The sequence below is a fragment of the Podarcis cretensis genome (assembly GCF_951804945.1).
Source record: "Podarcis cretensis genome assembly, chromosome: 2".
Classification (NCBI taxonomy): Eukaryota; Metazoa; Chordata; class Lepidosauria; order Squamata; family Lacertidae; genus Podarcis; species Podarcis cretensis.
The window spans coordinates 62,698,723-62,711,803 of NC_137171.1; the positions used below are offsets into that span (position 1 = coordinate 62,698,723).

A 13,081-nucleotide genomic window follows, 5' to 3' on the forward strand; every position below is an offset into this window, starting at 1 on the left:
TCCACATCAGTAGCATGGGCAACTAAATAATAATAAATAGTAATAATAATAAAGGGCTAGCATGGTTTGTGCTGAATTAGAATCAATGTCTGATGCCATATGAGAAGCAATTCCCTGCTGAACGACTGAGGCGACAGATTCTTTTACCACATTACCTGTTTTAGAGCACTGCAATATCTATTAATAAGTTCTCATTCTTCTGAATGTAGTGGCACCTGTACAGTTACTTCTCCACAACATTCCTGAGCTGCAACAACCCATTTTGTTTTAGTGCTTATTACAATTCTTGAAGCACAAAGGATTGCTCACCTTGTTGTTTTTCTGAAGCTAACTTACAAAAGGCATGGATAAATCTTCTGAAATGCCTAGTGTTCACTTAAATGTCTCTCTGCCAGAATGACAGCATTTGTCAGGGCAATTCACAAAACAAAGCAGTAGATGGATTAAACAACTCCCTTGGGATGCACTAAACTAAAGCTATTCACTATTCCTGATAAAATAGGAGAAAACATTTAAATTATATTCTATGTTGCATATTGGCAAAAGCCACAAATCTTGGACTTAATATGCAGTCCTGTTCCTATCTCTAGCTATGCAGTATTGGAATTGGTCTCTTTCTGCCCTCTGCCCTTTTCCTGAATAAATATTAGCTGCCATTTGTTTTAAGCCTACTGAGACAATGACTGCATGACATAGATGCACCGGTTCCAATTTGCTTCTGAGCTCAATTCAAAGTGTTGGTGATTTCCGTTAAAGTCCTAAACTGCTTAGGTATGAGATACCTTAGGCCAGAGGTTCCCAACTCACCCCACCCTCCATGGAACACTTAAAATATTGCTAAATAGGGTCTTACCGGACCATTTAATAATTCTGTTGTAACAATTGTAATACAATGTGCTAGATGTGCTAAATTTCATTGCTTCTTTTATTTTAATTTTAGTGTATTACCATTTTAATTCCATAGAATTAAAATATTTACAATAAATATTAATATTATAATCAAATTAATGGCTGTGCCATCTCCAGTCTTCAGCCACAAATCCACAGACATGCCTGAATGAGGCTCATAGACCACTAGTGGTCTATAGACAAGAGTTAGACCTTAAGATTTAGGGATTGCTCCTTCTTCCTATATTATCTTGCCTTACTATTCTTCTTAACTGCCTGCTGTAAAATTGCTGAACACCATAGAACACAAAATTGACTATGTGAAAGTACAGTTTGTGAAGTATCATGAGATGAGAATCAGGCAGACGAGCTTATTTTTAATTTGTCCACTGGTTCCTTATCTGCCATGTGGTCACATGATATCTAAGTATAACAGGAAATAAAATGCACGAAGAGCCATCTGAGATACCTAGAAGATAATTTTCTGTGTGCCGAAGATTTCATCCATTTTCTTGAAACACTGGAGAACAGGTATCTCAGATTGTCTCACCAGTTGTGCACTGGGATTTGCCAGGCAGTGAAATTCTCACATATACAGAGCAATGGAACACCATTAAGCAGGCATAGGCTGTTTTTAAATAGCTTTTTATTGAAATGTATTACATTAGCAAATCCTAACTTAAAGGTATACACTATTAACATATCAGCATATACCACATAGCTACAATATAGTAGTATACTTACATCAAAATATGTAGACTAAGAATTTTTGTGGCTGCCAAGCTACAGCTTATCACACAGATTTTAAAGTTTAGATTGTCAAGAGGGTGGCATACTGCCTGCACATGCCTAGATTAGAAACAAGGCAAATAATCCTTTTCACTTTGCCAGACCTCTAGTAGCTTGTTTGTATTTTTCGGCTCTCTGTTGTTCATACTGGTATAATTCACAATATGGCAATGAGGAATTCAAATACATAGGCCCTGCCATTGTATTTTACATACACGCTGTTTGATAGTTTAATCACTTTCACTCATCACATTGCAAAAGACCTGTTAAAAGTTATTCTCACTGCATTTTGTGCATAGTTAATCTTGGCCTGTACCTGGGGATCCTGAGCAGACACTTGAGCCTTGCTTACAGAGTTATCCACTTAAATTTTCTATCTGGGCTAACAGTCTGGATTCAAGACTGCTGGTTGTAGTTACATGAGCTCAAATCATGATTAAGCACATCCACTGAACTGTGTGCTGATACAAATGTAAACTGTTGGTTCAGCGTAACTAAATATCCATATAAATAGTATCTATGGATAACCACAAACCTAAGGATTGCATGCATAGCCCTTAAGTGGCACAAAAAGGGCATCTAGCAGATATCCATTTATTTTGCTGCTAAGTTGACCAAACAACTGGGATACCGCTAGCTTTGTGCACTTCAGAAAAGTTTTTTTCTCCCAACATATAAGGCTTAGTGCAGCAATTTTAATCACCAGAGTGAGCAATGTGCAGATGTAGAGAAGAGAGGAAAGCAGGTCAAATGTTTAATTCTGGTGGCAGCATTTCCTCTTAAACCCACAAGTGTTGATTTCCAAATATCCACAGATTTTCTCCTCCCCCTCTTTTTCTTGGCTGGGCTCCTGTGGTTTCAGTTGCTGCATGACAAGAAGGAACTTAGCAACTGCAGCTCTCCCCCCCCCCCCAAAAAAATGACTGCATCTTTATGCCAAGAGAAGTTGTACAAGTTGCATTTTAGCCTGGCATACAGCTATGAAAGGCACAGGAACTCTTTCAGAAAAAGCTGGCAAAGCCTTCATATACAGCAGAGGTGGTGTACCTCTGACCATTAGCTATACTGTCTGAGACTGATGGGAGCTGGATTCCAACAATATTTGGAGAGTTGCAGATTAGCCACCCTTGATATACAGTGTCTGGATAAAGCCCAGGTATGAGGGTTATTCATCATGCTCCTGTTAATTATAACCACCACCACCATATCTAAGACAGCACAGCCTAACTACCACATAGCAAGTGTCTCTTCACTTCAGTTCCCAGAACTGAAGGAAACTTCACTGACCTTGGAAGTGGGGCAGCCAGAGCCATTCCAAATGATTAGATTATATGCTAGAAAAATGGCAACTCTTTTCTCCAAGCTACAGAGCTGAGTGACAGTTATTTGACATGTGCTTTTCGTTAATGCAGATCAACCTCATCAGTGTGTTAACAAATGTGATAGCTGGTGTGTGTTTTTTAGGTTCTTATGCCCCCTTACAGGGATTGTCAGAAGTGCTCAAATTACAGGGAGCTCGGAGAGGGCCTGATCCCCTTCACTACTGTTTTTGGGAGAGTGCAGGGGGCCCATGATCTGACTAAAATTGGGCAGTCTCAGGAGTTGAGGCTTGTGGGTTTTATAAAGGACCACTATCTTCTTTCCCCCCATAATTTGAGCAGATCTCAACATAATAAGAACATGGTTTTAGCAATCTAGGTGCTTGATGGAACACAACTTCAATAGCTGGCATTTGCTAAAATCCCATCATTGACATGACTGGCAATTCTAACGGGAGAATCATTGACCCTTTATACTAGCGTAGACATTCTGAACTCATTGGGAGTATGCCAATTTAGTGAGTCAGCAGATCATCCCTTTAAAATGCCATTCCACTGTATTCTATTGTCTGGATACATCAAAAGAAATAACATTTAGGAGAGTTACAAGCATGGCCCATCAAGCATAAGTGAACAAACACTAAATAATAAAAAGAGAGGCAGACAATCAGAGTAAAGATACAATAACAGATCACAACGCTTTAGCCAACATGGTCCAGCACCCCAGAGGGCCTGACATCTATAGGGAAAACTGGGAAGATATATAAGCAAACAAGCGAACAAACATGTAAGCATTTACATAGCACCATCCATGCAAGAAGCTTGCCATTCTTAATAAATATTAATGATTGAAGTCTCACACTATTCCTGTGAGGTAGGTATTATTACCATATTATATGAGGAAACAGAAGCATTGAACATAACTTGCTTGTTTAGCGCTTGGATGGAACTAGATATTTCCTGTTCAAAAACTCACTTGTTTCCCGCCTGGTGCATGTGAATCCCACACCAGATCATCATCTTTTTACTGAACTGATAGGAAAGGGAGCTAAGCCCCTCCTATAGCAAATGCACAGGTGTGCTAATAGCAATACATCATGTACATTCTGCTAATTGTGCCAGTTTCAGAACACAGTAAAATCTGAGTTTACATACTGCTAGTTTACTGCAGGTCAGTTTCAACTGATGTCATCCCCCTGCAGTCTAAGCTGAAATATCAGGGAACCTATGCTTTAAATAGCCACGTGACAGAGGGGAACACAAGAGGTGCAGCTCCCCCCCCCATCACTGCAACTGTATACTAGGATAAGCTTTACAAATGGAGCACTGCCAAAAACAGGCTGTGTGGTTCAAGTGGCACTGTTTTGAAGAGAAGCAGCTATCCTTGGTACAACTGCACTACCCATTAGTGCAGTTGTGCTGCTTCAGTACAACTATAATACAGTTTTGACTGCACCAATCAACTGCAATAAATAAATACAATCTAAGAGGGTGTGAAGCCCTTTCCACACATACGGGAGAGTCAGGAGGGTAGACAAGCCTTCTAACTGCAAATGTTTTACAGGCGAAGTACAGCTTGAAAAAGGAACAATAAAACCAAACTACTCTCTTGTTAGCTGCTAAGTTTTGTACAGAAAGGATTATGCCTATTTCATTTACCCCAATAGCACCTAGTAGAAGGCCATCCATAATATGCCGATTTCACCAAATAATAGGTCAGTTGAAGAAAAGGTTAAAGGGGGGGGGGGGGGATACAGCATTGTCTGCTTGAAAAGTTGCTATATATCTGTTTTTCTTTCCTATGTAGGCCAAACAATAGGACTTGACGAGTTTTCTCTGTTTAAACATCAGATGAATGCCTGGAGAGCTGATTTACCCCCTTCTTCCCCACTAGATGTCACTGTAAACAACTGAACGTCATGGAACCATGATGCAGATGCTTCTTAGTTACTTTGTTTAATCTCTGTACATTCACATAGGGCATATCAATGCAGTCTTGCTGCGAAAACAGAGTCTTTGTATAGGCCTTCATGTTTTAAATATGTTGATATGCCCTCTGGATAGAGATGGACTCATAACTACTGTGAAAAACAGTATTATTGGGTGTGGGAGGGTGTGGCACACAAGTTAGAACATGAATCAGAAAGTGAGCAAGGGAAATTATTGAGTAGGAGGAATAATTAGGAAGCAACAATGAATGGAACAAGTTACTAAGGGAGTCTCTGTCACTGGGCATTTTTAAACAAGGTTAGAGAAATATTTTTTATGGTGGTTTATATGTAAATACACTTATTCAGGAGTAGATAGATTAGATGCCTTATGACCTTCCAGCTCTAAAATTGTGCAAAACAAGCCTACCAGCTTCCTTTATCACAACCAATAAAAACACAGATGCCAAGGGAAAGTGGTTTGCCTGTGGAAGGAAGAACACTAGCTGTCTAAAGTCCAGGAATGGATAAAAATGCTCATCTTTAAAAGTGGGAAGGCACCAGCTTTTACTATCCTTTTCCATGCTCACACACTTTGCTGATTGCATTAGTCAATGGTTATTTTTAGTCCAGGCTAGATTGAATACACCCTTCTCTTTCTGGCACAAAGGCAGCAATAGTGGTATAAAACACTTTCATTTATTTGTAGGGTGGATATGTCCATGGGTTACTATTCTGCCTAACTAAAGTATTTGCACTCCTAAATCAACAAACTATTTGCCCAAAGTTACTGTTTTACCCACATTTTTGCCCTCACTGCAACAGTCTATTTGTATGTGTATGGTTCCTATTCCTATTCACATTTTTAAAAATCGCATTTTCTTAGGGCTGTTAATCTTAATTGTGCGTGCCTATCTCCTAGGAATTTACAAGTGAAACAGGCTTTTAATATACGCACACCTTTTAAAAATAGTTTGTGGATAATGGTCTTGTTCATATATTAGCCCTCAATCCTGTGAATACACTGGAGAAGAAGGTGCATATCAGCCTGGATAGCTCAGTTGGTTATGTGGTGCTGATAATGCCAAGGTTGCAGGTTTGATCCCCATCTGGGACAGCTGCCTATTCCTGCATTGCAGGGTGTTGGACTAGATGATCCTCAGGGTCCCTTCCAACTCTATGATTCTATGACTTGACATGCCCTATAACTATCCCTCCTCTCCCTCCCACCCCTGCCCCATGAACATAAGATGAGACAGAGTGTCTCATGCAGAGGCAAGGGGAAATCATGTGAAACTGGCTTGTGAAATCAAGTTGTGAAATTTGGGCCTTTTTGTGAACTGTTCGCTGTATGCGATGCGTGGTGTTATGCGGTGGGTGAGAAGAGTACATGTCTGCTCCACAATGCGAAAATGCCTGTTAAGTGTGTGGACCAGACCACAGTCTATCATTGCTACAATTTCTTCCAGTTGCAATAATAAACGCCAGAAAAGTAACAGGAAAAGGAGAGGACGTAGCTTCTATCAATTGAGCCACAGTTTACTTTACTTGTAATAGTATAGCCTCTACATACCTGTGCAGTTCTTGAACAAAGCGACAGTTAGGGAATTAGATAATAAAAACAATATAAGTCTGCTAAAATGCATTCTTAACTAGGTAAATTAGTTATACACATATAGGGGAAAAACATTGAGCAAGGATGTGTGCAATTAACTAATCTTTCAAATGAACTGCCTGAAATCTTTGGGAGTGTAATAAATTTAGAAACAGACATGCCCCACCCCCGTGCCTGCATTACCTGTTTTTGTGCTACCTATAATAAGTAGCCACACCCAGATATTAATAAAATGCATGCTCTCTAGAAAGTTGCAGAGCAGGACCCAGTCTCTGTAGTTGGCTAGGGGTCCTTGTGCAATGCTGGATGGCAAGGCACATGAAGAATCCCTTTGGGAAGAGCCACTTTCTCACATTTTTTTCCTTACATGGGATAGATAAACTCTGAAGAAAAAAAACGTGTATAGCACAATTCTTATATTGGGCTAAGTATCTGCTGCACTTTTCAAGTGAGAAGACTGAACAGCCATTTCACATGTAATAAAAACATCTTTAAAAACTATGCAAGCTGTTTTTTTGCTTGGAGTGTAGCCACATATAAGCAGGATGGGAGTTTTAAAACTTGTGATTATGTACAAGCCGATTTCCCCAGTTGTCTGTTTATTTTAAAAATACTGTTTTTCACAACAGTGTCAAAGGCAAAATAGTAGGTTCACAAGACCAAATCCATCTCAACCCCACCCTACCCACCCCAAATTTGGGCTGATTATGTACAAACATTCTAGTCTTGAGAATGAATCAACGTGTGCTCACATCATGGTCTGACCTGTATTCAGAAATCTTGATTATTATTTTTTTTAAAACCCCATCTTGGGCTAAATAAAAGAGTGAATGATACTGTCAAGATAAAATAAATGTCCCTGAACGTAAGCCACCATTGTTCTTAAAGGGCAATACATAATACTTAAATTAGAGCTCACCCCCCTACTGCATTCTCTCTCAAGATAGCAAAATATTTTATGTTTGGGAAGATTTATAGGGGAAGGAGGCTCTTGATGACATCTACTTAAGGAATCATTGAAGTTTAAGCAGCACTAGGCTTTTCCAAAGGGTGCTTTCTTGTGAATTCTGGGGGCTGGTTTGTTTGCTTTTATTGTTCAGAGGGATACTACAATTTACAGCTCAGACAAAAGCCACATTTGAAAAGCTACAATTGAAGGCTTTTCTTGATTGCTGCCCATTCCCAAGTTATCAGGACACAGAATATGCTCCAGTGGCAACTGTCAAGGTTCTTCATGAGCCAAGACATGTTGCACGGCCGCAGTAGGGCGCAACATTCTGAGTCAGACAGATAACTCAATAGTAACTACAGTTTGTTTAAGGCTTCCATGTTTCCCTTTCATTGCTCTATTTTCTTAGCTTCAGGCACTGCCACCAATGCCTCAGATACCAAAGAGAAATATTAGTGTAGTGGCCAGCTGTAGTTCACTGAATTCTGATTGCCCTGCCTCATGTTCTAAAAAGGAGAGAGGGCAGAGCATAGCTCAGTGATAAAACATAGGTTTCGCATGCAGAAGATACCAAACTCATCCATGGTAGTGCCTCTATTTTAAAGCATTTGGGGCAGCAGGCCTGGGATTTGGGGCAGCTAGCAGCCAGAACAGGCAATATGATGCTAGAGGAGCCAATGATCTGACTTTATAGCAGCAGCTGTATAAGTTCAAACAATAGATCTCTCCTTGATTTGGAGAGCAAACATTGTTTATAGCTAGCAAACAATGCCCTAAATCCTAAGTTGCCTTATTCATCTATATAGAATGATTCCAGCTTGAAAATTCATTAAGTTAGGAGGAGGAGAAGCCTGGATCTTGCTAAAAACGGTATAAATTTGGTCAAAATAGTGGCCTGAATCTGTTAAAAACATGACTATGATATTACCATTCACCTGTTAAAATGCAAATACAAAGGAATGTAATTACACTTAAATCTCATTGAAATCAACCACTGATAGAACTACATTTTCTCTGGAATGGGCCCTCTGTGCACAAAGAATTATTGGTATTTTTGCTTCCAATTAGCATTTTCTAAAAGTTTATCCAGTTAATATATTTTATTGCCTTTCAGGCTATGGGCCTACACAGTGACCTTTGAACATTCCACAACATCCTGCCAAACATGCAGTCTTAAATACTTCAATGTTATGGCTGTAAGAATTCAGTAAAGTTCAGTAACGGTTCAGTTTTAAAATTAACTTCAGCTAGTTAAAATTTTAAAATCAGGTAAACTACTGTGATTTATTACATGTGAATAATTGCAGATGTATAGTTTAAAGGGATTGGGCAGGGGCAGAACCTGTTTTAGGCATTTTTTAATCAAGATTCTAGCTATGCACTAAAAACTCTGCAATACGAGAGCACTTTACATACACTTCTTTCATAAGATGCTTTCTTGCCATCAGAGAAATGTATGGTATTGGCAGATTGTAAAAGGAAAAATGAATGCTAGACTTCGTGTGTCCATTTAAATAATATCATTGTAATCATGTAATCAGTATTACTGATTTTCTCCACTAAATCATCTAACTTTCATTCACAATACTTCAAGACTGTGCTTTTAAATAGATTTTGCAAAGAATCTTTCACAGTTCAGTGGAGTACATTAAAACTTACCTGGCACATATAACAAACAAAACGGCTGCCAGTGCTAAGTCCCTAAGCTCTGTATCACCCAGTTAAGAATGATCAGACACACAATATGGCCATCTCAGCAACACAGAAAGGGCATTCCTGCTAACGAAGAAACACTTAGCTTCAAAGAGCTAATTTCAAGTCTTTGCATAAAACTTTCAGCATCACAACATTTCAGGGCAGGAGAGATCTTGTGAAAGCCCACTTTCTGCAGGAGAAAAACAAGACATTTTTCATCTGTAAGCTGCCTGAATGGAACGAGACACCCACCCAACATTCCTTACCTTTTCTTTTGGTTTTCAATTTCTTCAACAATCAAGATTCATAAGAGCATTAAGTGTCCACACTACAAGCATACCACTTCTATCTCTACAGCAGCTCAGATTTGCAATGGGGGGGGACGACTATTCTCAATTGTTACATTTTATGCAGCATCCACAGTAGGAAAAGCTACTTTAGATGCACCATCGCATAATTTTGTTCTGAATTGCTATTTTTTGCTTAAGCAACACTGCCAACTACTTAAAAAAAAACACCCTATAGTCTTTGTTCTTTTAGCTGTCCATTTTTGCATCAGTTGGAAAGTTTATTTCCTACAGCCACTGTCCCATTCTAGTAAATATGGATTTACTCCTGGATGTCAAAGTAGCAACTGCATTTCCTCCATACTGGATTCATACTGTTGATGTCCTCTGGAACAGGTGTAGCTTCAGAAAAGTGTTTGTTGCTTTATGATTAGTTATCTCAGGTAAAAATGTATGAAGGATGCTTCCAGTTCTTTCAGTATGTAACACCAACGTAAGTGGCTTTTTAAAAATCAGAGTGAAAAAGTACACACCTTTTAAAAAAACAAGCAATAACCTATTTCTGATTCCTGGGTTCTTCTTAAGAAGTCTTAATCATCTAAAGATCAAATATTGGTTTTATAAATTTCAGCAGCAGCATCAGTCTGAGATTCCTTCAGCAGGAAGGCTGTAAAAATGGCTGTTTTTGTTTGTTTTTTTGCATTCTTTCTAAGCAGCTTTTGTTCATATTTAACCGCAGCAATGAAGTAGGAACCCTCATCCCCCACCCCTGAAAAATCCAGTACGAATATTGCAGGCTGTAATGCTGCTGTAACGTTGGCTTGTTCTGCCATCAGCTTGTTAAATGGAAAGCTGGAACATTAATACATTTCTCATAGATCCCTTTGGAATGGGGATGTTCAGTGTAAGATCAAGGTTAGAATGAAGAATAACTGGAGCGCTTTGGACATGTAGCCTACCACCTCCTCCATCAGGCAACTAAGCTGGCAAACACTGCAACTTTTTTTTTTAAAAAAAAGAAGAGAAATATCATGTGCCTACTCGAGAGAGGTGACTGTTGTACAAAATTAAAACTGAGAGTAGGGCAAAACCTCTAGCATACCAACACCATCCCGCTGGCACTGCTAATGACAACTTGGTCACTCGGCAACCTCCAACAGCCGACTTTGTGCACACACTTCATCCGTTTACAGATGTCATCCTTGGATATTGCCTCAGCTGAGCTTCACCTTTGCAGCCTGGCAGCCAGGCACATGTTCTGGAAAAGGCAGCTCTTCTTCAGACAAAGGACACCCATGGAAGGAGTACACAACAATAGGAATGAGAAACGGAAAAGGAAAGGGGAAAGAGAGCAAAGCAATAAGAATGCAGATCCCCTTCAGGTCTTGTTCTCATCATACATGTCCAAGACAGGTTCAATGGAAGAGAAGTCATTCTCATAAACCAGGCTCCGAGGAGAGAGGGAATTACGGTGAAAGAAGTGGCCACCTAGGAAAGAAGCAACAATAAAAAAAATCCTATTAGGAATGAGGCAGAAAAAACGAAGCGACTCTGCTAACAACAAAGTTTACGCATTTCAATCTACTTTTATACCAAGGTCACAGAAATGCAAAAGAAACATCAGTTTTTTTAAAAAAATTAACCATCGTTATCTGGGCTATGTGAATTATTGGAAAATTAGAAAGACCTCTCTTTTTCCGGTAATAAACCCATTGCATACTTCTGTATGGACATTGTAATACTACAGGTTTAATAAACTCGCGGCTGATGACATGTAGGTGTGATCTTTGGATGAAGGGCAGTATACAAATTTAATAAAATAAAATTCAAGGTAGCCTGTGTATGAAACATTTGCCAAGAAGGGCCGCAAGGCTTGTGTGGAGAAGCGTGTCACTTGTGTTTTGTGCAGAAAGCAGTCAGTGCTGTTACAGATTAGACACCTGGAAAATAGAACTTCTGCAATGTATCCAGATCTCTTTCATCAGTCACAGTATGAACAACTGCAGAGGGAATGCTCCCCGCAACCCTGCATGAAAGAATATTTTGCTCCAACTGCCTGTTACCTGGGACTGCAGAAGCACACTTTGCCCCTTCCCAGACACCAGGCAGATGGCCTATGATCATAAGGCAGGCAGTGACAGTCTTATCTTTAAACATATGTATAACGCTTAAAAAGTTTAGGTGTTTTCTAAGTGTTAAATATTAATACCATTCTATCCTTTTACATCTGTTCAATAATCTGGTTACAAATCTGCCTCGTGTCACATTTGCCTATCAAGTTCTCTCTCCATTCGTTTCCTTCAACACAGACTGTCCATTTTTGGTAGGAAATCCTTGACACTTTCCTCTTTTTTATTTGGGTCATTTCACCCACATTGCTCTGTATTCACCAATTCGTTGTAAGCTTCCAAGACCTTTCTACCATCCCTCTCATCCAAACTTTTACCTAGTATTCCCCCCATCCACCCAAGGCCCCGCAAAGAAGCTGCTTACATCACTGTAGCAAGATGCTGGAAAAAACAGATTTCTGCTACAGCTAGTTGACTGACAGTCTAAATTGATTTCGATCAGAGGTTTGCTTCTCACTGCTGTGAAAGCAGCAGTATGGGCTAAATTTAAACACAGCCATGGGCTTTTTGACTACAAATTGGTTCAATTTTCCTGATCTCTGTGATGAAGACTATATGCCTACTCTCAGAGTGCACTAAGAAAAAGCTGTCATCAAATCTTGCTGTTACTAGCATGAGGAAGGCAAACACATGTGTTATGTGCTTATTCTGTTGCCTTAAAGCAATCTGAAGCTTGCTTATAACTATAGCCTCTCCCTGCAACTCCAACTGCCGGAAATGGAGCCTAGTAAAGGACATGTTGCCTTGCAGATTGAAGGTTCTCTTGCCTTTTGACTGGGTTTCACAAGACAAGCCCATATCAAGAGACAAGAAAAGGACTGACCTACATACATTTTCCCCTCCTCCCATTCATTTAAAAATTCTTAGCTTATTTGTTTGCTAGCACAGCAACTTCGCTACATGTAATGAATAAAACAGAAATCTAGAAAGAACTGACCAGGTTCATTATGCTCATGAGGTCTGATTCAAATGTTACAGAACTGGCTAATAAAATTTACATGCAGGCATTCAACATACAAAGAACCATTTTTTCAGCTTTTCAAAACAAAAAAAAGGCAAAACAATGTTTTGACAATTCATGTGGTACTTCCTTCCTCCTCAGTTTGACTTTTTCACATTTTCTAAAGCAAAGTCACTTCCTTATTTGTGACATTTCTCTGAACGTTTCAAAGACATTTTGAAATATTCTATTATGGAAACTTTAACACACTTCATTTCTAATTAATAAAAGCTGCTTTCTCAGCTGACGGTTTCCTGACAGCTACAAATTAAGCTACTATTTTAATATAGATGTTGGCTGCTTTCCCAAGTTCAAGAAGTACTTTTAAATCCCCAGCCCCAATATTTCTTTAAAAGCAACATAAAAAAGGAACGGCAGCTCCTTTTTTGATAGCTAGAAATGCAAACTGGCTTATTTTAATTAAACACAGTACTAAATTCAAAAGTAGGTTAAACTTTGATTGAACAAAAACACAAAAGATT

General features: G+C 39.2%; 1 protein-coding gene and 1 long non-coding RNA gene across 2 annotated transcripts in view; both read right to left on the minus strand.

The window, feature by feature from the left end:
• Window positions 1-1,517: 1,517 nt before the first annotated feature.
• The window catches only part of LOC307209765, a 47,159-nt gene continuing 35,595 nt past the window's right edge, over window positions 1,518-13,081 (minus strand). The window contains exon 2 of the long non-coding RNA XR_013835763.1: window positions 1,518-7,353. This is a non-coding gene — a long non-coding RNA (uncharacterized lncRNA). The remainder of the gene's footprint in view (window positions 7,354-13,081) is intronic.
• The window catches only part of RNF130 (ring finger protein 130), a 43,358-nt gene continuing 31,794 nt past the window's right edge, over window positions 1,518-13,081 (minus strand). The window contains exon 8 of the mRNA XM_079965128.1: window positions 1,518-10,958. Coding sequence (XP_079821254.1) covers window positions 10,849-10,958 — 110 coding nt within the window. The 3' untranslated portion in view covers window positions 1,518-10,848. The remainder of the gene's footprint in view (window positions 10,959-13,081) is intronic.